A 21,808-nucleotide genomic window follows, 5' to 3' on the forward strand; every position below is an offset into this window, starting at 1 on the left:
CTGGGTCGCAGGGTGTCCGGAGCCTATCCCGGAAGCAATGGGCATGAGGCAGGGAACAACCCAGGATGGGGGGCCAGCCCATCGCACTTCAATAAATCATTTTCATGGAAAACATCTTACAAAAGTACATATTTCCTGATTTGTTTTGGAATTTAATTTTGCTTATGATTTCTTGATTTATTGAATTGTGATTTCTTGATTTATTGAATTGTGATTTTTTTCCTGTGGAAGCAGTTTGAAATTACTTCATCCATCCGTCTTCAAGTACTTATTCAATACAGGGTCAAGGGGATCCTGCAACCTATGCAGAAAACACAAGGCACCAAGCAGGGAAACACCCTACATGGGAATGCCAGCCCATCACACAGTAGGTGCACATACTCACACACATTGTTAGACTGCGGCAGGAAATCCATGCAGCACAGAGCTAACAATGCCCGTGGTGCTACCCATGCACTATACTACTGTGCTGTTAAACATTACATAATTTGCCCATAATGGAATAGTTTCTACACTTGATTGAAATTAGATAGATCTAAACAACAGACATACTAGTCACCAAAAGAAAAGGAGACTTGGATTGGGTTATTTTTTTCCTTAATAGCCCCTTAACTATTTATTTCCCACAAAATCTTAAAAAAAAAAACAATGGATGGAAAATCCCTTTGAGTCGAAGACTTCACACATCTAAGAACAGCAATCGTTTACTATGAAAACTGACTGCACTAGCCAACCCTTTTTAAATTAACTACTTAATAAGAAAAAACCATTTTAAAAATATGTCCCTACATTGGGCTTTAAAATAAAACATCCATCCATTTTTAAAACCGCTTGTTCTGTTTAGGCTACGGGCGCAAGGCAGGGAGTAACCAGGATGGGGCGCCAAACCATCGCATGGTACACTAACACATCACGCACTCACATATGCACACCTATTGGCAATTTGGTAATTCCAGTAAGCCTCAGCATGCTTTTGGACTGTGGGGGTTAGGGTTGACGGGTGTCGGACAGAAAAAAAGCCCACGCCAACGCGGGGAGAACATGCAAACTTCACACACATGGAACTATGGCGAAGACCAGAACCCTTGTTCCAGAGGTGTGAGGCGACATTGTCAACCACTGCATCACCGTGTTCCCCCAAAAGAAAACAAGAAAATTCTGGACTACATTTCACAAGCTGGAGCTTTCACTTAAAATGACTGCCATTAGAATCTGCAAACAGGACTAGATTTGTATTGCCGTGGAAGTTTTATTTTGTTTTTGGAATATCACCGTCAGAGTTAAGCACTTAAATTTCCAGGTTGAATTTCTGACCGTGCAGGGTGCAAATAGGCAATAAAGGTATACGAGTTAACATATTCAACACATTGGCGTGCTAATATCACAATCTACAACAGAAACTGTACTAGGGATACAGCTTGCAACAGTTTTTCCAAAACTCCTCCTAGTATCCTCGCAAAAAAAATCACTTTGATACCCACCGGGAAACTGTGGTAGATTCGTGTTGCCTGGTCGATTGTCTTGCGTGGCTCCTCCCTCGATTATTCAGGCTGATGACGTATGGCTGGCGCTGTTGCAGTTTTCAGAGAGCTTATGGCATCTGGAGCAAGGATTCGCTTGAGCTGTAACTCTTGGCAGCAGGGAGTGATTGCTGACTCGCATTTTTATTATTATTCTGTTTACTAAAGGAGTTTTTTTAAAGCTATGAAAAGTAACAGTTTTTAAGTCCCTGGCCGTTTTGTTACTAATAATCCGACGAAACTGAAGAGGAGCCGCAGCGAATCGCTGAAAGTGCCCGGACTTGTGTGAGTTGAGTTCGGACTGATTTAGTAGTTTCTGTCGGGGAGTTTCTCTCTATTTGTACCGCTCTGGTTGCTCCGCATTATGGCGTTAAGGGCGCGGGCTTTATATGACTTTAATTCCGAAAACCCCGGCGAGATTTCAGTGAAGGAAAATGAAATCGTTACTTTGTACTGTGAGCAAGACATAGAAGGTTGGTTGGAGGGAGTGAACAGTAGAGGGGAAAGGGGGCTTTTTCCTGCCTCCTACGTGGAGATCCTGAAGAACACGGCTCCATCTTTTAACAATAACATCTCGGCCGGGGACGGGTATCAAGCTTCAAAGTATGCCAATATCTCTGGTAGCAGCTTTGATACATCTTACAAGACACAGCCAATAGATGAAAACTTATCAAAGACTACTGCTCCTAGTTTTACCAGCTACCCAGTTCCAGTTCAGCATCCACCCAGTTATCAGCCCAGTCAGGCGAGTGATGATGATTGGGATGATGAGTGGGATGACAGCTCCACAGTTGCAGATGAGCCTGGAGTCATTGGTGGGAGTTTTCCAGACTACGAGGGGAACGGGCCGTCCACATACAGGATGTCCACTTCATCGATGCCTCGGGGTGGGACTGCCCAGCAAGCCAAGAGCTCGGCAACCGTCAGCAGGAACCTCAACAGGTTCTCGACCTTTGTGAAATCTGGAGGTGAGGCTTTCGTGTTGGGTGAAGCCTCTGGTTTTGTCAAGGATGGGGATAAGATTTGCGTTGTGATGGGCCAGTATGGACCGGAGTGGCAGGAGAACCCTTACCTGTTTGTATGCTCCATCGACGACCCCACCAAACAAACCAAATTTAAGGGCATGAAAAGTTACGTGGCGTACAAGCTGACTCCCACTCACACACAGAGTACCGTCAGCAGAAGGTATAAACATTTTGACTGGCTGTATACTAGGCTGGTGGAGAAGTTTCCTGTTATTTCCGTTCCTCACATCCCCGAAAAGCAAGCCACTGGAAGGTTTGAGGAGGACTTCATTTCAAAGAGGAGGAAAGGCCTGATCTGGTGGATGAACCACATGACCAGCCATCCGGTTTTGGCCAGGTGTGATGTTTTTCAACACTTCCTCACATGCAGCAGCACTGATGAAAAGTCCTGGAAACAGGGGAAGAGGAAGGCGGAGAAAGATGAAATGGTCGGTGCCAATTTCTTCCTCACCATTAGCACCCCCGCAGTTCCACTCGACCTTCAGGACGTGGAAAGTAAAATCGATGGCTTCAAGGCATTCACAAAAAAAATGGATGATAGCGTGGTCCAAGTTAATACCACCTTCAATGAATTTGCCCGAAAGCAGATTGCTGGATTTAAGAAGGAGTACCAGAAAGTTGGATTGTCATTTAAGATCCTTGGTCAGGCTTTTGAACTTGACCAACAGCAGTTCTCTGTCGGCTTAAATCACGCAATTGCGTACACGGCGGAAGCTTATGACACCATTGGAGAGTATTTTGCTGAGCAGCCCCGACAGGATCTGGACCCCGTGATGGACCTTTTAGCCCTCTACCAGGGGCACTTGGCTAACTATCCAGACATCATTCATGTCCAGAAAGGTAAAGTCTCTTTCTATGTGAGCTTAGTCTAAACTAAACATGTTCAGTGCTGCACACATATTAATCTGTTTCTGAGTGTAAATCTGTGTGCTGTCTTTTAATCACATTTCCGTTGGTGTAGCATCACCTTCTCTAGATGCACTGTGACTTTTGCATTGCTTGAGGGAATAAAAACCTATATTTTGTATTAAATGAAAAGTATCCTTTGCAGTCAGGACATGCAGATCATGGTTAATTTTAGATACTTTAACATTGTATTGTTTCTACTGCATGCTTTCAGCATAATTCACCTGATTCCTTGTTGCCCAGCCCTGAATAGAAGATTGACTCAGTCAAAATAACCAGCATAGCATTAGGCAGAAACTTATTGCGCATTTTAAGGCCACTCCTACTGCTTTATGAAGGATTTTGTTTTCCTCATTTTGGGGAGGAGTTCATTTAGGGGCCAGTTAAATCACATAAGTCATGACTCACGACTAAATAGATCAAAGTGCATAAAACTAGGGTAGGGTACCTGTTTCACAATGTAAAATGAAAAATGATCAAGCAGAGTAAGCAGATAAAAGCAGTAAAAATGAAAATAGTAAGATCTGAAAAATGAATACAAACCCCAGATACAGCACAAGGAGTTAAACGAAAAAGGCTTCAGGCTTGTGTTACCCTGCTCAGGAAAAGTAATTAAGACATGGATATATTTACTTGTACTAATTTTTTTAAGCAGTCATGAAGATGCAATAATAACAAAATAACACAGGAGAAATAATACATTAATAAATATGACATTATGTGTTACGCCCAGATTTGGGATAACATCCAGCTTATCATATTGCACTGTGGAAAAATACAGAAAGGGTTTAATCATACTAGATAAAACTCATGGTTGATGGACTGTTGATAGAATTATCACACAACAGCAACACTGGCAAATTTGATTTGAAATCTTTGGCCCACCCCCGACCTGTATCAAGCAACAGGTTAATTTTGAGCACAGCTGTGGATGGACAAATTTGGCTTTCAGCATAAGCTGCTAATGTGCTAATCAGGTGAATTCACAGGACATTAACGTGTAACTACATTTCCTGTAAAAGCTAAAGCAGTCAAGGAGGGTGTAGCTGATTGCATGCGGCGAAACAATCATTTCTGTGGATGATTAATCGAAGTGAGACCAAGTGAAAATGAATGATGTGGATTTATTTCTGTTGGCTATTAAGAGAAATGTGGCAGAACCAGCAGTGAAAGAGCAGAGCTGCTTATTTTTAAATAACACAGTACATTTCAGTGTAATACTGCACTACTGTGATGTATTCAAGACAGACATTTAATCATAAAAAAGGTCACAAGGTGTTTATTTTGAAAATGCACCAAATTATTTGCATACTTCAATGCAGCCATTTTGGCCATATTCCTGTCATAATCTCCAAGTCGAGGCCTAATTCCAACCCAAAAAAATTCCTGCTTTTTTTCTCACATGTATAGAGAGAAGAAAGCATATTGACAGCTATGTGTGTGTGAACGGCCTTCAGGAGGGCAGTTTGTATTGAGGTTGAGTGGGAGGAGATCATCTGTGATGCTACCATTCCTTTGTTGTTCTTACCTATCTGCAGACTGACCTTGAGTCCACTGAGGACAGCTTGGGTGGTATTTGTTTTCCACTAAATTAACATTGGGTTTCAATCGTGTATCTCGTGTGTTGGTGATCTGTCCCCATGTCGAGAAGGTAGTGGATTCAAAACCCACAACTGGCATAGTGGTGGTGTTGTGGTCGGGCCCTTGAGCAATGCTCTTAATCCCCACAGGAATGCCGGCTGCCCCTGTTCTCTGACCCCAAGTTTTCCTCACTTGCATGTTGCTTCTGATAAACGTATCTGATGGATATAAATATGCCAGAAATAATGAATGATACAGTGGCTGTTTTACCTGTGATGCTTATAGTGAATGCATCACTGTTGTACGCAATTGTTCAATAACATAGTTAACTTACTTTAAGTTAAAATTGAAATTCAGAAAATAAACACAAACTAAAGGATCAGGGCTGCACTTGGCTGAGTACTCAAAACACTCCTTTTGTTATTCTGGGAAAAAACCTAAATCACTGGAAGTCTATGAATACTTATGAACTAATTGTGAGAAATATTTGACTGATGACAGGCCATTTCACACTCTTATACAAATTGTAATCATGTTTTGTATACTTGCTTGTTCAGTGGCTACCTGGCCTCAGGATTATAAATGTCCAAACTGGATCTGAAATGGACCAGTCTTTAACTGGTTCCTCGTGTGCTCTCCATTTAGCTGGTTAAATGAGAATGGATGTTTTTATCCTCGTGCATAATGCATACTTTGTAAGCCCAATTGTGTCAGGAGTTGAAATAAGCAGCTGAACACAGCCCCTGAAAAGGTGGTGCATAAGATTTCTGTCATTGCAAGTCTAGATATTTCGTACCAGGGAATCAGAAGGTTTTGGTAAATAACTTGAATACCTGTTCTATGTTACGTTACATGTTATGTTCAGTATTTCATGTACTGCCGCTAACTGGATGAAGTTCAGCCTTTGCCAGGTGCACATGTGAAGTTACAGCTTTTGTCAGTGTCTTATTAGCATCATTTAGCACGATAATTTAGGATCTGTGGAAGCTTTTTATTTTGCTGATTGCTTTCACTAGGATTTAACATGTTTCCCCGCAGAAACCCAGGGAGTTTTGTTCTCTGATCTTCTTTGTCTAATTTAAGCAGAGTGTTGGTCATTTTAAGAAGTGTCTTTTCTAAATGTCGTGGTTGCCAGTGTTTCCAAAAAAAGGAAAAAACATGCCAAGTCTAGAATAATTGTTTTAATAGAAATGGTTTCAATTTCTCTAAGCAGCCAAAAATCTCTTGGTTAACTACTAGTTAAATGTTACTCTTTATGTTTAATCTGACATCATTATCAAGTGTACCCTTTTGCTAGTAGCTTATTAAAACCTACGTAAATTTTGCGTATTTAAAGATTTTGTTCCCCCCTCATTTTCTGTACTGAGGAAAACTGATAGCTTTTTGCATGCCATGTCATGAATTTCTTATTCATTATTGAAAATTCTAATCAGCTTTGTCCCCTTTCATTGTAACGAGGCCAACCGATCAAATGTGCAGTGATTTACAAATACTTATCCACCATTGTTTCTCCTGCTCTTGAAGTATAATATTTGAAAAGGATATGTGATTACAAACTGACATGTTGCCATACCATTTTTTTAACATAGATGGACCTGACATTTGATCTGTGATTATGCTGCAATTCCATGCCAGTTTAATGGTTATGATGCATATTGTTGATCAACCCCCTACCTGCCTGATGATCACTCTACGATTATATAGGCATTATAACAAAGAGCAAATGACTAAGTTAGATAACTTCCTTTTGGTTTGAAGGGCCCTCAAGAGCACATGTGTGTAATGCAGTTCCTTGTCACTCTTTCTGTCATTTTTGAACCAGTCATGGAAAGACAGATGCATATAAATGAGGAACAAAAATATCGTGCCACGTATCTCAGAAGAAATTGAGCTTTAAAGGTTGCTTTTTAATGTGTTCTTATTTTTTCACTTTTGTGTTATATATAATTTAGGCAATATGTTTCCACACTCACATTTGTGACCCATCACCACGAAATAAGTCTTATGGGTGAAATTCTACTAGTGCGACTTAAGACTCATTTCAATGCGACGGGTCACACTTTATGAATTCTGAATAATGCAGGACTAAACTAATGAATTGAGGTTATCAGCGGAGACGACTCATGGCTCCCTCTCTTTATTGCACTCAGTACACTGAATATGGGTTGTTTTTAACAGCCAAATCAAATGTAAATGATCTGTATGATTAGTGAGCCAGTTCTAAGTATTCAGTGTTCAGTGAATTTTTGGTTTGTTTTCGACTTACACAGTTCTCAGTATCCTGATAACAAGCAGGCTATGTCCAAGGGCTGGCTTTGGGCTGTAAAAAGAGAGCTAAGCTTTTTCCGATTTCTCCATGGCTAATTTGTGCACTGTGCTGTTGTCTATGTTTTGATGTCATGTAGCCGTTTACATTTCAATGTGCTGAGACAAAGGACATGATTTTTGCCCACCATTTAGGAAAGCAGAAATGAGAGACCTACTCCTACCTCTGGCAAAGAAGATGTTTTTCCAATAAGACTGCATGTGCACTACAAAGGTTTAATTCTGTAGCTGTTGCGTAACAGTGTAGATGTGGGTTAACATCTGGCTGATTCAGCCGTAATGCTAAATGCACTATATATCCAACCACAATGTGAATCTCACTGCAGTGCTGTTCATTTTCATAGTCATGTGCTACACTCCTGTACCATCTCTCAGACTTTGCTCTGAAATTGCTGTAATAATACTGGGTGGTATACAGGTTCAGCTGGTATACTGATTTTAATTTCCTGTATGATATGAATTTTTCATATACAGCTATACTGTAGCATCGCTGAAATTCCAGTTGTAATGTTTCAAAAGGCAGCAAAATTGTATAATATTGTTCACTGCTAGAAGCGCTATGGATAACTGTGCAGTGTGTACTGAGAAGGGACCCCTGTTAACTGTGCGTTCATACACTTTTTACTAACAGTCATAACAGTCATTTTTATATAACTGTTCAGCATTATAGTATTTCTAGCTATTCAAGTCTGTGTCTGAAAATTTGGATTCCATGTAATATAATACTTTCGCAATTAAATGCATATCGGTAAAGCAAAACCCCTAATATTATCTATTTATTTGTAATGTTAAAATCATATCGGTTAAGTAAATGTTCTTACCAAGCTAAATATATAGTAAGTATTAGAGATGCACTAATTGTATCGGCCAATTATCATAATCGGCTGATACAGTGACAATGAGCAATAGGCTGATAGTTAAAAATGAACCGATATTTACTGCCAAAAATTCCCTTTAAAATGGCGACTCATATTGCTTTGCATTCCCACATACTAAACACTGCTGTGTGGAGTTAGGTAAACTTTGGCAAAAATGACAAATGCGTTTCACAAACAATGCTCTGCTAAAATTTCACGAGAAGGATCTACAGTGGTACCTCAGTATACGTCCTTAATTTATTCCAGATATTTGGACTTATTCCAAACAGGACGTGTATACCAAATGAATTTTTTCCATAAGAAATAAAGGGAAAATGATTAATCCATTCCCATGAAAAAAAATCCTATTGCTATTGGCATATTGTACATTTATGGGGTTGTATATAATAATTTAAACACTGCTTAATACTAAAATACATAACTATAAATTTCACCCCCTTCGCAACGTTAGCTAACGTTATTGTTTAATAACGTTAGCGTTATTAAACCATAGGATTTAATAACGTCTGTTTTTCGCAATCGTAGATACTGTCATTCTCGGCATATGGAGCAGACAAGTCCCAAATACGCAGGCCACCTTCATATTCTTCAACAATCGTTTTTCACCTCCTTGGTGATCCTAACCATTTTCTTCATTGCTTGGCTTGTCTCATTAACTTTCTTAGAACTACTGGTTAATGAATTTACCAAAAATGTACGCGAAAAAATGCAAAAACGAGTTATAGCATGGGTTGTTCACTGAATGGTAGCAACTGGCGTACTGATGCTTGTGGGCAGTCATGGCTTTGTTTCGAGAGAGGAAAACAAGGGTAGCATGCGTTGTCATGACTCATTTTGACCCATACGAGTTCTAGCATGCGAATCATATTCCAAACAGAGCTCATATACCAAGCCAAATTTTTCACATCCAAGCAGGACGTATACCAAGTTCGACTTATTCCAAAGTGGACTTATACCGAGGTACCACTGTATTAGTAAATATTTCAGCACAACAAATTATACTGCTCACCTTAAGGTGAGACAGTGAAGAATATAAAGTTTATGAAAAACACATCTCTTCCAATAATGAAGGCTAATTGTTCTTGTTTTCCATGGAAGCCTCTAACGTGTGTTTGTGTGCTTATTTGTGTGACCACAGTAACGCAGTTACCAGATATTATGGAGTTTATCACACTTGATCAGCCCTTCTCTGTTTGTAAATGTTATATATAAAAGATGCATACATTTATAGTGCTCTGGGATTGTTGCCAGAGTTGCTGTTTTCTTACCAAAAATAAATGCTTTTTCATATTTTTGGAATGTAATTTATTTTTTAATTTCTTTGGGTGGAGTATCCCTTATGAACTTTGTTTTAAGCAGAACCTCCCGAACAATCAGTATCTGTGTCGGTTTTCGAAATAATTGGCTATCGGTATTGGCCAAAAAATTCCTTCTACAGTATGAGCATCACTAGTAATCAGTAAGACATGCTGCTTACTAGATCAATACATTATCAACATGTTGGTGAAATAATTCTTATGGAGCCAAGTACATACAAATAAAACATGTCACTATTGAGCTGAATATAAAGTAATAATCTAATAAAACATGTAATTCATACTATGTAATTTGTACTAGCTGCTAAATGTAAATGGTTTTTATAAGAAATCATGAAAAAAACTTCTTAAAAGTGCATTTTATCGATGTACATTATTGCGGTAAGAGTGAACCTGGAAACAAATATCATGATATACTGTGAAACTGTCAGAATCTTAAAAAAAATACCGTAATTTAAATTTTTGGTCTTACCGTCCAGCACTATGCTGTATCATTTTATGTGGCTTTTAAGCATTGGCTTGCATAAACACTCAGCTGGTTCACTCTAACCCCACCCCCAGTACATTTTAGAGCTGGGAGCTGGTAGTTTTGCATAGTCATGCCTTCACTATAAAGTTGACTCTTTTGAAAATCATGAAGGATTTGTTGGAAAGTTTTAAAAGGGATTCCGTTGGCATTATTCTTATATAAATTAGCTATAGTGAATGAAAATTCCTGAGTAAATGTAGCAGGTGTTGAATTATGTATATATCTCTTAACATAGTATCTACTGTATATGTGATGAACAATAAGGACATTATGAATGAATTCAGATAACAATAGATAAAGTAACAATCTTGATTTCTACAGGTTTAACTGAATGATATCGTATCTCATTTCACTGGTAGCTGTCTGGTTATTGTGAGTTTGAATACCTGCACAGCCGTCGTCTATGCTTTGCTTGAAATTGTAAAGACGGGCTTTGGGACCTCAAATCACTGTGCTATCAGATATTCTTTCCAGTACTCCTAGGTTCTGTTCTCTCGACTGTACAAGATATCAACAGCTGTGACCCTCTGTACAGTGGCGGTGTCATGGTGTACTGAAGCTCTGTTGTTATTAAATTGGTTAACAAGTTGATTAAGGGCAAGGACTTTTAACCTGAAGACTTTGTTACAGGCATCTTATTATCCTGTCCTTGAATAGTGTGCAGAATTTATATTGCTGCAGTAAAGTGTTTAGCTCTATGAAACGATAAAGCATGTAAGTTAAAAGCTTTAGTTAACTAGCTAAATGTAAATATACCGAAATGTGATACTGGGTTACCATCACATATGTCCATTGACGTTTCTTTGAGCTACTCTAGTATGTGTTTCTTTTGCCTTTTATATTAACCTTTATGTTAATGATTTTGTTTGTTTTGTTGTTAGATAGAAATGCGCTCTCAGTCTTACTTTCTCGTAATTTCCAGTCTGGATCTTTGTTATGGAAAGTAGCTACACTTATGGGGTTATATTTCTTTATTTTGAAAAAAATCCTTCTTGCATTTCTGTTTGTCTCATTGAAACTGAGAATTGTTATTCTCCCTCTGCTACACAGTATAATGTGTGAAGACTGTAGCCTTTCTCCTCTCATCTCCTCTGCTGTTCAAGATGAGTAGAGCTGACATGGAACCTACAAATGATTCACACCTACTTCTCACACCTATAAAACCACAAGCTGAGTGCAAGTTTGCATGTGTGCACCCTAAGATTAGGAGAGACCAGCTAGCAACTAAGCAATAATTATACTATATCCCCTAATTGTTGTTCCTAGATGGCTTTTTTCAGGTTTTTACCAATATGGGCATTTTGAATTCTGACCACTGGCACTCTACAGAATTGTTTTATTTTGAGATATTGTCTTACTTGCGTTTGAAAAGATATTGATGGACAGGGCGTGGCCTGACAAGTACGTGTTAAATGTAGCTACACTGATGGATGTGCAGAGAGAATTTCTTTATTTTTGTGCATATGTAAATAAAAATCACCATATATTCATAGAGTTTTTCCAAAACTGTCATAAAACAAGAATCCCACATCAGCCTCAGGAATTAATACTTTATTTCTTTTTATAAATTACATTGTAAAAATACAGGTACAATACATTTTTGTTGATTCATTACACCTTTTTAATGACATGCAAGCTGCTGTGAATGTTTATACATTATTATTTTTAAATGCTTGTATGTTTCAGTGGAATATTTCTGTGCTCATGAAATCAGATGATTTGTGAGAGTCCCTTGAGTTTGCCTTGTGTTTAGCTCTTTGGCTAGGAGAGTGAATGGCCTTGTGTATTTCCGTCTCGCGTATGATACACTACCTCACTCATGCCGTCCACTGTCAAGGGGGGCTGCAGCCTTAAGATGAACTGGGCAGTAATTTAGACCCTCACCCTTCTCCACAAAAAGCCCTTTAGGTCAAACCGTGCGAATTGTTAGGTAATTTCCCTGATTATTTTGATTTACTCCACTTTTTTGGCTTTATTTTCTGACTAGCTTATTCAGTGCTGTAAATGTAGCTATAATACTAGATACTCCTTGTTTGCTCTTATGTGTTGAGGCAGTTGAAGCTACTGTAGGCCCCTAGATGCATTTGCTGATGCACTGCTGCCTCTGTGGAAGTTAAGAGAGGCGGCAACATGAAACACAGTGTGTGTCACGGCTGTGGGAGAAGCGTGAACGGAGCAGGGGGGTCCGTGTAAGAAAGAAGGCCGCGGCTTCAAAGCGCTTTCTGCAGTTAATTACCTTTCCTAATAATGTCTTGGCAGCAGCAAGTGATGAAGCTGTGTTGTTTCCTCCTCACTGCTGGGAGTTGGTAAATAAGGTACCGTTAAGCTTATAATTGCTCTTGTATTTACGGCCACAGGCAGCATAGTGTTTAGGGTTCCGTAAGCCAGTGGTCTGCAGCTCAAGTCTCAGAATGGGTCCTGCTGTAGTATCCTTGAGAAAGGTACTTTACCCTGCATCGCTTGGTGAAATACCTACCAGTCTCATTCCCCCCCCCCACCCCCCCCCCCACCCCCTATTTTCCATGGGAACTTCCAAGGCGTATTTGTGTGCTTATTTTTCTGATCACAGTAATTTTGTGTAGTGCATTAGCATTTACATTGCACTCTGAGCTCAGTAATTAATGGTGTGAAATGCTCTGCCCTCCATTTCCCATTATAAATCACATGACTTATCATGTCACCGTCATCCTCATCCCTGCGTGACGGGCAGCTCTGTGGAAGGAAACTGCTGCTGTTTCTTTGTGACTCTGTGTGCAACCACTTTCAATAACAGCAAAGGAAATAAAAAAATTGATGGACTATCTCTATAAAATTCTTGATACTTAGCCTCATATTTTCCATCGCTTCCTTATCAACAGAACCTCAGCCATGTTAATGAACCTACATTTGGAGGGAAAATGGGAAGCCTCTCTGTGTAAAATTCATCCACTAAATTTAGAAACGACAACAAATGTGTTGCTGTCACCTTTTTTTAAATACTTGTTATGGAAGGGTTGTTTATCAGATTAGAAAATCCTTATAACTAGGGATGCACCAGTACCAATACCTGATGTTGGTATCAGTGCGATACTGCACTCGTATTCTCAAACTCATAAAAAATGTCAGATATCAAGAACTGATACTACTTAATTGCAACATTGCATTAAAACTCAAAGCCGTGGCATTGTTTTTTTTTTTTTTTAACTGCCCAATCAGATTTTGGTATCTAGAGAGATTTGTCAACTGGAAACATTGGGGAAGGAAAAATGCAGCGAACACCGGCCTTGGCAAACACGGAGTATACACGGAGTATACACGGAGGATGGCAGCGGTTTGGACATATTTTAAGATAAGGGACGATGATGGAAGTGAAGCAGACTTTAAGCTCTCTTCTGCTAAAGTCTCAAGAGTAGGAAGGGACAACACGTCATTTAACACAAGCAAGTTATTTATTGTTGCATATAACTCGGCGGGTTCAATGACCAATATAAACACATCTTAGTGTACAGTTTTTTCGCACCGATAAAAAAAAATGATTGCTACAAAGTGGACAAATCTGAGTTCTGAGTATGCATCACACAACGTGTAGTTACATTTCTGGGGAGGTGCACAGCAACATCGTACTTAAGGCGATGAAACGAAGCAGAAGTATAAATAAGCCTTTACAGTCAAGGTTCTGTTCCTCTGTAAAGACCTTTCAAACTGAGAATTGTGACTCCTGATTATAAATGATTGAGTTGAAAACTCAGGTTTCAAGTACGATAAATATATAAATGTAATGTCGTGAGTGTGCGTGTGTGTGAGAGAGAGAGATAGATCATATATACATATGCATATATACAATGCATGTGTTACATTTTGATTTACAAAGTTAGGAAAGCTTTGTTTAAGGTTTAAGTTAAGTCTGATGTTGCCTTACATATGAAACAATGATCACCATCTCTTCCACACAGTGAGGCAAAAGCCTACAACTTATTAAACAAACACTGGTATTGGATTGATACTCACGCTTTGGGTATCAGCCAATACTAGGTGTCTGTATCAGGGCAAAGAAAATGGGATCAGTGCATCCTCACTCATAACCCAGGAAATGGTGTGGATGATGTGACGGCAGCTGTTCTGCACCAATACACTCACCAGTGTAAGGGCAGGAGAGAATCTAATATCTATTAAAGATATGAAGGTGTGGAGGACAATACAGGCGATGCAAGTGAGGCAAAGCATCCTTGTAAATGAGGAAGGTGTGTAATTTGTTGCAGGTAGAACGAGATGCAGTGATAGGAACAAGCAAGTTGGATTAGAATCCTTGCGTTGGGTGGGGTTAGGAGTATAGAGCCCAGACTGATAAAACAAAGGAATGGCACATTTATATTACTTAGCAGATGTGACATAGGAGTGAGACAGATAATGACAAGCATACAACTGTCAAGCATACAACCTGGGTATAAGTGCTGCTATTAAGTGCTTAATATCCTAAGAACCTAAGGTCAGAAGAGCCATGATTCAATTCCTAATAGACAAATGCTAAACACAGAAGCGTTCACTGTTGCCAGAAGACCACAATTAAGGGATAGCCATTGAAGACAGAGTAGGTCAGTGTTTGGACGAGTTTGTTGGTCTTGACGAAAAGATCTAAAGTCTTTAGTTATGCATCTTTAAGAGGTGAGCCTGTGGCTGACCACCACTGTTTCCAAGTCAAGTCAGTTAGTCCGTCAGCTGTCTAAAAAAGCTTTTCTTTAGTCTGTTGTCTTTTATTCCATAATTTCTGTGCCCTCAGGTAACTCTTTTAATGAAACCCAGCTGATCCTCGTTAGCATTGGTGTCTTATTAGGGTTATTTTGTGGCCAGTTCAGGGGGTTCATGTTAAAAGAGGTCGAGTGCTAACAGGAAATTGCCTCAGGGTAGTGGATGTGTGGCGTTTGTGGTGTATTTCGGTTCAGTCTGCATCTAGTCTCCCTTTTGAACATTTTTTTTGTGTGTAGTCTAGTTTGCTCCGCCCTCACTGTGCCATGGGTTTGTCTTGCCCTCTGGCAGCCCTTCGCTCAGTAATGTTCTACAGCTTCTTATCAGAAGTCAGCCAAAGCGTAAGAGACGTCCGTCAGAGACGCCAAAGCATCTGGCACCAGGGGAGCTGGTGATGAAGGCCACTGGCTTTTGTTTTATTTTGTTGTTGTATTTTTTAAACTTAAGAAAATCTTGAAATGTGCTCTACTGTGTTTGCTAATAAATTGTGTCAATTTGAAATTAATTAGTGGAGGTGCTTTTAAGAGGGTAAATGAAATTATATGGGTTTTTTTTATACCACACCGGTCAGTGGTACAGATGATAGCTAATAGTTAGCTGTATGTGAATTTTCAGGGGCTTGAAGCATTTGGAGAAACAGCAGTGGGAGGAGACTTGTATCCTGGAGGGTGATAACAATGCACAGGCACCTCTTATGTGGAATGCCACTCCTGTTTTCCAGCACTTGTCTTCCCAGTGTGTTGTATTTGGCTTCCGTCCTTGACAAAAAACAGAGATTCCCTCAGTGTAACAGTGTTGAAGTTAAATTAAGCTGAAACTGAGAGACTGATGTCTTTGTATCCAAGGTTACAATCATTGGTTATTTTGGTACGACTTAAATCTAAAATTGATCTTGTAGGGGAGATATACTATGGAATATGAATGTGTCCTTGTTCTGGGACCGTGTACTGTAGCGTATTGTTGTGTGGTATATTGAGTAATGCAAGAAGGCTAAATGAGGGAAGAGATGCAATGTAATCCATAAGTTGAGTACACAAATCTCATTGTTTCCCCCAAACCGGTCTTCGAATGTGAATAAACTGTGCCGTCGCCTAGGATGCTGGACTTAGCTGTCATGCACAAGAATGCTTTTATGTTTCTGAGTCTGAGTAGTTGTTAATTATCTTTGTTGCTATGTCATTTTGCTGTCATTGTGGAACAGAATTTAAAGAAAATTATGAAGGCAAGTAACGATTTACAGTTTTTCGTGATTGCGTAATTGAATGTCTATAAAAAAGACCTTGAAAGGAGGAAATCCGGTCGACTGAGTTCCTTATAACTAGGGCTTAACAATTTATCGATTTCAAATCGAAATCACGATTTGAAACAACGTGATTAGCAAATCACAAAGACTGCGGTTTAGGATGTACGTCATGCAGCACGTCTGACCCAGGGTTTAAAAGTGTTCTGAGAGTAGTTTAACAAATTCATGCCGTGCTCCTTATGTACCAGTCATGCTCACCGTACAAAAGTGGGCCAAGGCATCTGTATATATGCCCATGAACAACAAATATGTGAAGCCCAAAGAAAACGTTGCATTCGTGGTGTGAAAGAATATTGATTCCGCTGCTTACCTACCTATTTCATGGTCAGAGATTATTCACAGAAAGGTCCTATTATTAGGGGTACAAACAATGTTGGCTGCAGGATCCCTGTTTGTTTTTCGTACAGGAATTTAAATTTTTATTTTAGTTTTTATTACTTTATTTAATTTTACATGGTCACAGCTTTTGTTGTTTATGTTTGATCTCTGCTAATTAAAAAAAAAGAACTAATAAATACAATAAATAATTAGATGCAGTTCATATCTTTAAAGGGACTCCTATTATATTCAAGAGAAGCCCAATGTTTCTATGGCCAATGTCTGCAACGTCCAGCAGAACATCCTAGATGGATAGATAGCACTAAATCCCCTCTAAAACATAGCTTTCTCAGTTTAGGGGTGAACTGCTCTGTTAAGTTCTCATACTTGCGTTAGTAACAGACCATTTAATATTTCAATGGTATCTTATGTGGTTATGCGTCAGATGTTTTAACTGTACTAAACACTGAATATTGAACTGAAGCTTGAATTTTAAAAAATTCAATCACAAATTACATCTGTCGCAATATCCAATTACTTATAGGATTAGATATTTTCCCCAAATCGTTCAGCCTATTAATCTATTGTTGTAGTTTGAGTGTGTGTGTTTTTTTTTCTCTTTTGGTGCTGTCTGAATACAGTGATCCCCCGCTTTATTGCAGTTCAGCTATCGTGCCCCCGTTATATCACGGATTTTTCCCAGACGCATCACAGTTCTCTGTGATGTGTGTGTGTGTGTGTGTGTGTGTGTGTGTGTGTGTGTGTGTGTGTGTGTGTGTGTGTGTGTGTGTGTGTGTGTGTGTGTGTGTGTGTATATATATATGTTTGTGTATATATGTGTATATGTGTGTGTATGTTACTCATATCCTTAGCCCAACATCCACATATCATTTGTGTTTATAAAGTGTGTTTTAATAAGTTTACATGTACTTATAGCGTGTGGCAGGGGTATTTTAAGGCTGATGGGTCTGGAACGTAACTTCCCCGATAGGCGGAGGATCACTGTATATTTGTTTGGACAGATGAAAATGTTCTTCAGAATTGGCCTCAGTTCTGTTTTTAGATTATTTAAAAAATCATGAAGTCAGGTTTTTTGGGATAGGAAAAACTTTATTGGTCCCAGGAGGAAATTCTCGAAGTGCATACTTGTTCTGTATATACACAAATACATATCCCAAAAATATCACTTTAACCAAGAAGTTTGTTAATTAGCCTGTGAATCATGTTATTTGTCCTTTAAAGCTACAGGTGATTGAATTCTTCTTTTTTTTATCTTCCATTGTTTGGTTGGAAAGCTAGAATTTATTCAAAAGAAGCGAAGCTTGTACTGAACAATGTTGTCTTCCCAAATTCCATATTTGCATTGAAGAAAACGCTGGTAGGTGATGTTCCTCCATATTTTAATGGCTGCAACCTTAATTACCTGTTTCCGGCGTCAAAAATCCTACGTCACTAGTCAGGTGTCATTTACTGGTTATCATTCCTGCTGTTTAAGTTGTGACTCAGACTTTTCTGGAATGCAGTTAAGATGAATAATTGTGCCCTAGAGGTATGCCGGCATGCAGCCATTTCAGTAATAGAAACTGACAATCCAACCAAAAGATGCTAGACAGGTTAATTAACGTTCCTTTAAGTGAGATTGACTCTGCGCTTATACCTATGGAGTAAAGGTGCGGTAGCCGATTTGTGAAAAGACTTTTGGAATGTACATATGTAATAGCATACATTGCCCAACTTTTTTCTTTTCAAATCGTACAATCTTACAGTCTTGTCTTAAAATAGTACTTTTAAGACCTTCAAATCACGAAATGGCTTTTATTTGTATAAGCGTTCATGGTGCTTGATTGATTGATTTTCCTGCCATGAAGTAGCAGGCAGATGAGAAAATACTTTAGGTGTTTCAAATGAATAAGTAATGATTTTTTTCCAAGCTGACAACATTGGGCCCTTGAGCTGTTGGGAGGGGTTGAAAAAGTGCAAATCCTCCTCTCACAGAGATGAAGTCATGCAGCTGTTGAATGATATCACTTGTTTCATGCCAGTACCAAAAGGGTGTAAATTCTTCTTTCATGGGAAACTTCCTCCAGTTGTCTAAAGTAATTTATGTTCTTTTTTTATTATAATATATTTTTTCTATAGACCTATTCAGCTGTAGCCAGGGGATGTTATGCAGAATGAATTCGGCAAACACAAATCCTTCTCCTTTCCTGTTTAGGTTTTTGTCTGTTGTTTTTATTTGGAAGAACATTCAGGGGATAAAATTTGCGTTTTTTAAACAATATGTTCTATCACACTGTTTTAAATGTATTTAATTTATGATGCTTATTATAGCTAAATGTTGTGCTGGTTCACAGGATATGAACCATGTATAAAAAGCATTTTTTTTTTTGTCCCTTCACCCACCAAATGATTTCCCACTTAGATTAAAAAAGATCATTTCCAACTAAGATAGATAAAAAGAGAAAAACAGTCTGTTCTTGAACCAGGCAGCAAGTGTGTTTCTCCATTTTGACGTGAGTGTATGAGTAAAGGTCAGGTGTGTTCATGCCCCTCCGCCAACCAAGAGAGTACCATCAGTGACTAAACCGTGCTCTCTGTCTCCACACAGGAGCCCTGACCAAAGTGAAGGAGAGCCAGAAGCACGTGGACGAGGGCAAGATGGAGGGATCGAGCGCGGAGGGTATCTGCGAGCGCTGCAACATCATCTCGTTTGCCACGCTGGCCGAGATCCACCATTTCCATCAGATCCGCGTGCGGGACTTCAAGGCCCAGATGCAGCACTTCCTCCGTGAGCAGATTGGCTTCTTCCAGAAAATCACCACCAAACTTGAGGAGGCCTTGCAGAAGTACGACAACGCCTAGTGCGGTGTTGGCGAGAGGGCACCTGCCTCTCGCTCCCTTATGCGGAATTAGCAAGCACTGCCTTAGCACCATTGGCCGGACTGGGCCTGGCCTCCCTCTCTTCCACACGCTCAGATCCACTGCATTCATCTTTGATGGCTGTTGATTTGAGGGGGCGGGATATTATTATATTTTTTAACCTTGCCCGGGAATGTATTTTTCGGGGAGATAGTTTATGCATTTTTGATGGCTAACAAGGCCCTGTATTTGCATCAGTGCTATTGCAGCGGTGAGCTTAAGGTGTGTTTAACATAGTCAGTCATTTTAACAAAAAAAAAAGTAGCTTACATGATGAAAGCAAGTTATATCATTGCTTATATTATCAGTGTAAGTTTTAATTTTTAATTAGTTAACACTTATGTTTAACCATATTATTGAGAAAATAGGTTTTTTTTTAATTTCGTAATAAGCCTCAAAAAGGATACTCAGAATAAGTGGTCTCTACATTTAGCGCTGTCGACTGGCCTTCTGTGACTGCCTTGGATGCGTCTTTAGCATGGTTGCAATCTCTGTCCTCACAAATAAGAAACAAAATGTTTACAACTACCAAGCAAGCAGCTATTGCCACAATCTGTGCCTTCCGCTGGTTTCCCTGGTATCCTTTCATGCCTTGCAGATTTGTGGACTGTTTTTTAATCTCTTATTGCTGCATTAGAATGAAGAATGACGGTGACTTTCCAGCTGCGTGAATTTCCTTGGGGAATGAGAGCGCTTTTTTTTGTTTGTTTTTGTGCCCTTCTGATGCTCTTGTATTTCCTCCTATGAATGTCATGTCTCTGTGAGAATCGACGCTATCGAGATCTCTTGATGGGGTTACATGCTAATCCTGGCAAGTTTTACTTGAGAGGCAGGTGAAGGGTGAAGTCATCGCTGAAATCAAGACAAGAAGAGAAGTATTGTTTTAAAAATGAATGTCGTTTGAATCAATATGGGTGTTTCATACAATCGCCAAGCTTTCCAGGCACAAGAAAACCTAACAAGTCTGGGATTCTTGACTTTTTGTGGGGTAGCATTTCAGTAGCCCAAATATGGTCAAGCACCTTACTGGCCAGGTCTGGATTGTATCTAGTGGAATCCTTTCTCCTATAATTTGCAGGATTGGACATTTATGTTGTCTGATTCACTATAACAACATCTTGGAGGAACAGTTGGGTTGTTTCCAATGTAGAAATTGAGGAAAAGAAACAAATGCTGAAGTTGCCTCAATATTGTTGTTGCTAAAGTATCAGCTACCTGACGTTGAAAGGTATTATGTTACCTTTAGATGTTGTTAACTAACCAAAAAGTTATTTGCTCTGTTCGCTGTTATTCTTTCAGTTCATCCCAGTTATCATGCTAGCATTGGACCATTTGAATCACAACTTAATATCCACTGTTTGAATGACTGTGCAAAATAAAAACTGGTATGAAATACCTGAAATAGTCTTGTATGAGCTGACTGCACCAAACCCAAGTGAACACATGTTAATATACTGAGTAAAGAATTATACTTAATGTATAATTAAGTGTATTATAATGTATAATGTGCTGCTTAATGTAGGATGGGCAAAAAAAACGTGCAGTGTGTGGATTTGGCAGAAGCCTGGGCATTCCTGGAGAGGCCTGATATTGGTGCGTTAGTGAGCCCAGGGGACGAGGGATGTTTGCTGATGTCCAGGGCCTGGCCAGGCTCGGTCAGCCACAGTGGGAGATGTGGCGTTTCCTGTCCGGCTGAAGCAGCACCCTCAGGCTCACCCTCTGTGGCGATAAATTCATGTGGAAAGGCAGCTGTGCTGCTGCTGCTGGCTCTCTAAGTGGCCCCCTGGGAAGGGATGAACCAGGGTAAAGGCTGCCGGCGCTGGAGGCTGCTTGCCTGGATGCTCTGTCTTCCTGTAGATATAGCAGGGGGGCAGAATCAGACTCTATACCCCAAGCACACCCTGTGGGTCTCTCTGGGCCTACATAAAATAACATAACACACATCTTCTAACTTACATCTTCATCTTTCACTCACCCTCCAACTTGCATTGTTTCTCAGGGTAATTCTTATTTTTTATTTATTTCTTTTACCATTGATAAAATGTAAGTCACATTGATTTTTTTAAATATTTTTTGTTTCGTTTCGTTTCCTCCAACTAGGGATTCCACTTTAATCCCGGCTGTGCCACATTAGTCTTCTGTATTATCCCACAAATGTGGTTTACAAGTTTCTCAGAAACTGAACTATGGGGGGAAAAAACCATACAAATACTAAGTAAATACATCAACTGGACATAGCCTGTATATTGTATTGTTTCCTCCTTCCACTGTAAATTTTAACATCGATCAGAAGATGTTGCCTGGTTTTGCTTGTTTCGGCCACCATGTTGCATGTCTGCCTCCCTCCCTCCCCCCCCATCTTGCATTCCCTAACAACATTCCTGCCTGGCTCCCCATTCAGGCACTTTCAGACAGTCTGGCAAGGAAGACCATTACACTCCCCTCATAGGCCTGCGCTGGTTGACT

General features: G+C 39.6%; 1 protein-coding gene across 1 annotated transcript; it reads left to right on the top strand.

The window, feature by feature from the left end:
• Window positions 1–1,544: 1,544 nt before the first annotated feature.
• Window positions 1,545–20,744, top strand: LOC125745878 (sorting nexin-18-like). The gene is made up of 2 exons (XM_049019127.1): window positions 1,545–3,385; window positions 19,032–20,744. The coding sequence occupies exons 1-2, from the start codon at window positions 1,885–1,887 to the stop codon at window positions 19,283–19,285; spliced, it is 1,755 nt and encodes a 584-aa protein (XP_048875084.1). The 5' UTR covers window positions 1,545–1,884; the 3' UTR covers window positions 19,286–20,744.
• The last annotated feature ends 1,064 nt before the right edge of the window (window positions 20,745–21,808 follow it).

Source organism: Brienomyrus brachyistius, chromosome 7 (genome assembly GCF_023856365.1).
Source record: "Brienomyrus brachyistius isolate T26 chromosome 7, BBRACH_0.4, whole genome shotgun sequence".
NCBI classification, from domain to species: domain Eukaryota; kingdom Metazoa; phylum Chordata; class Actinopteri; order Osteoglossiformes; family Mormyridae; genus Brienomyrus; species Brienomyrus brachyistius.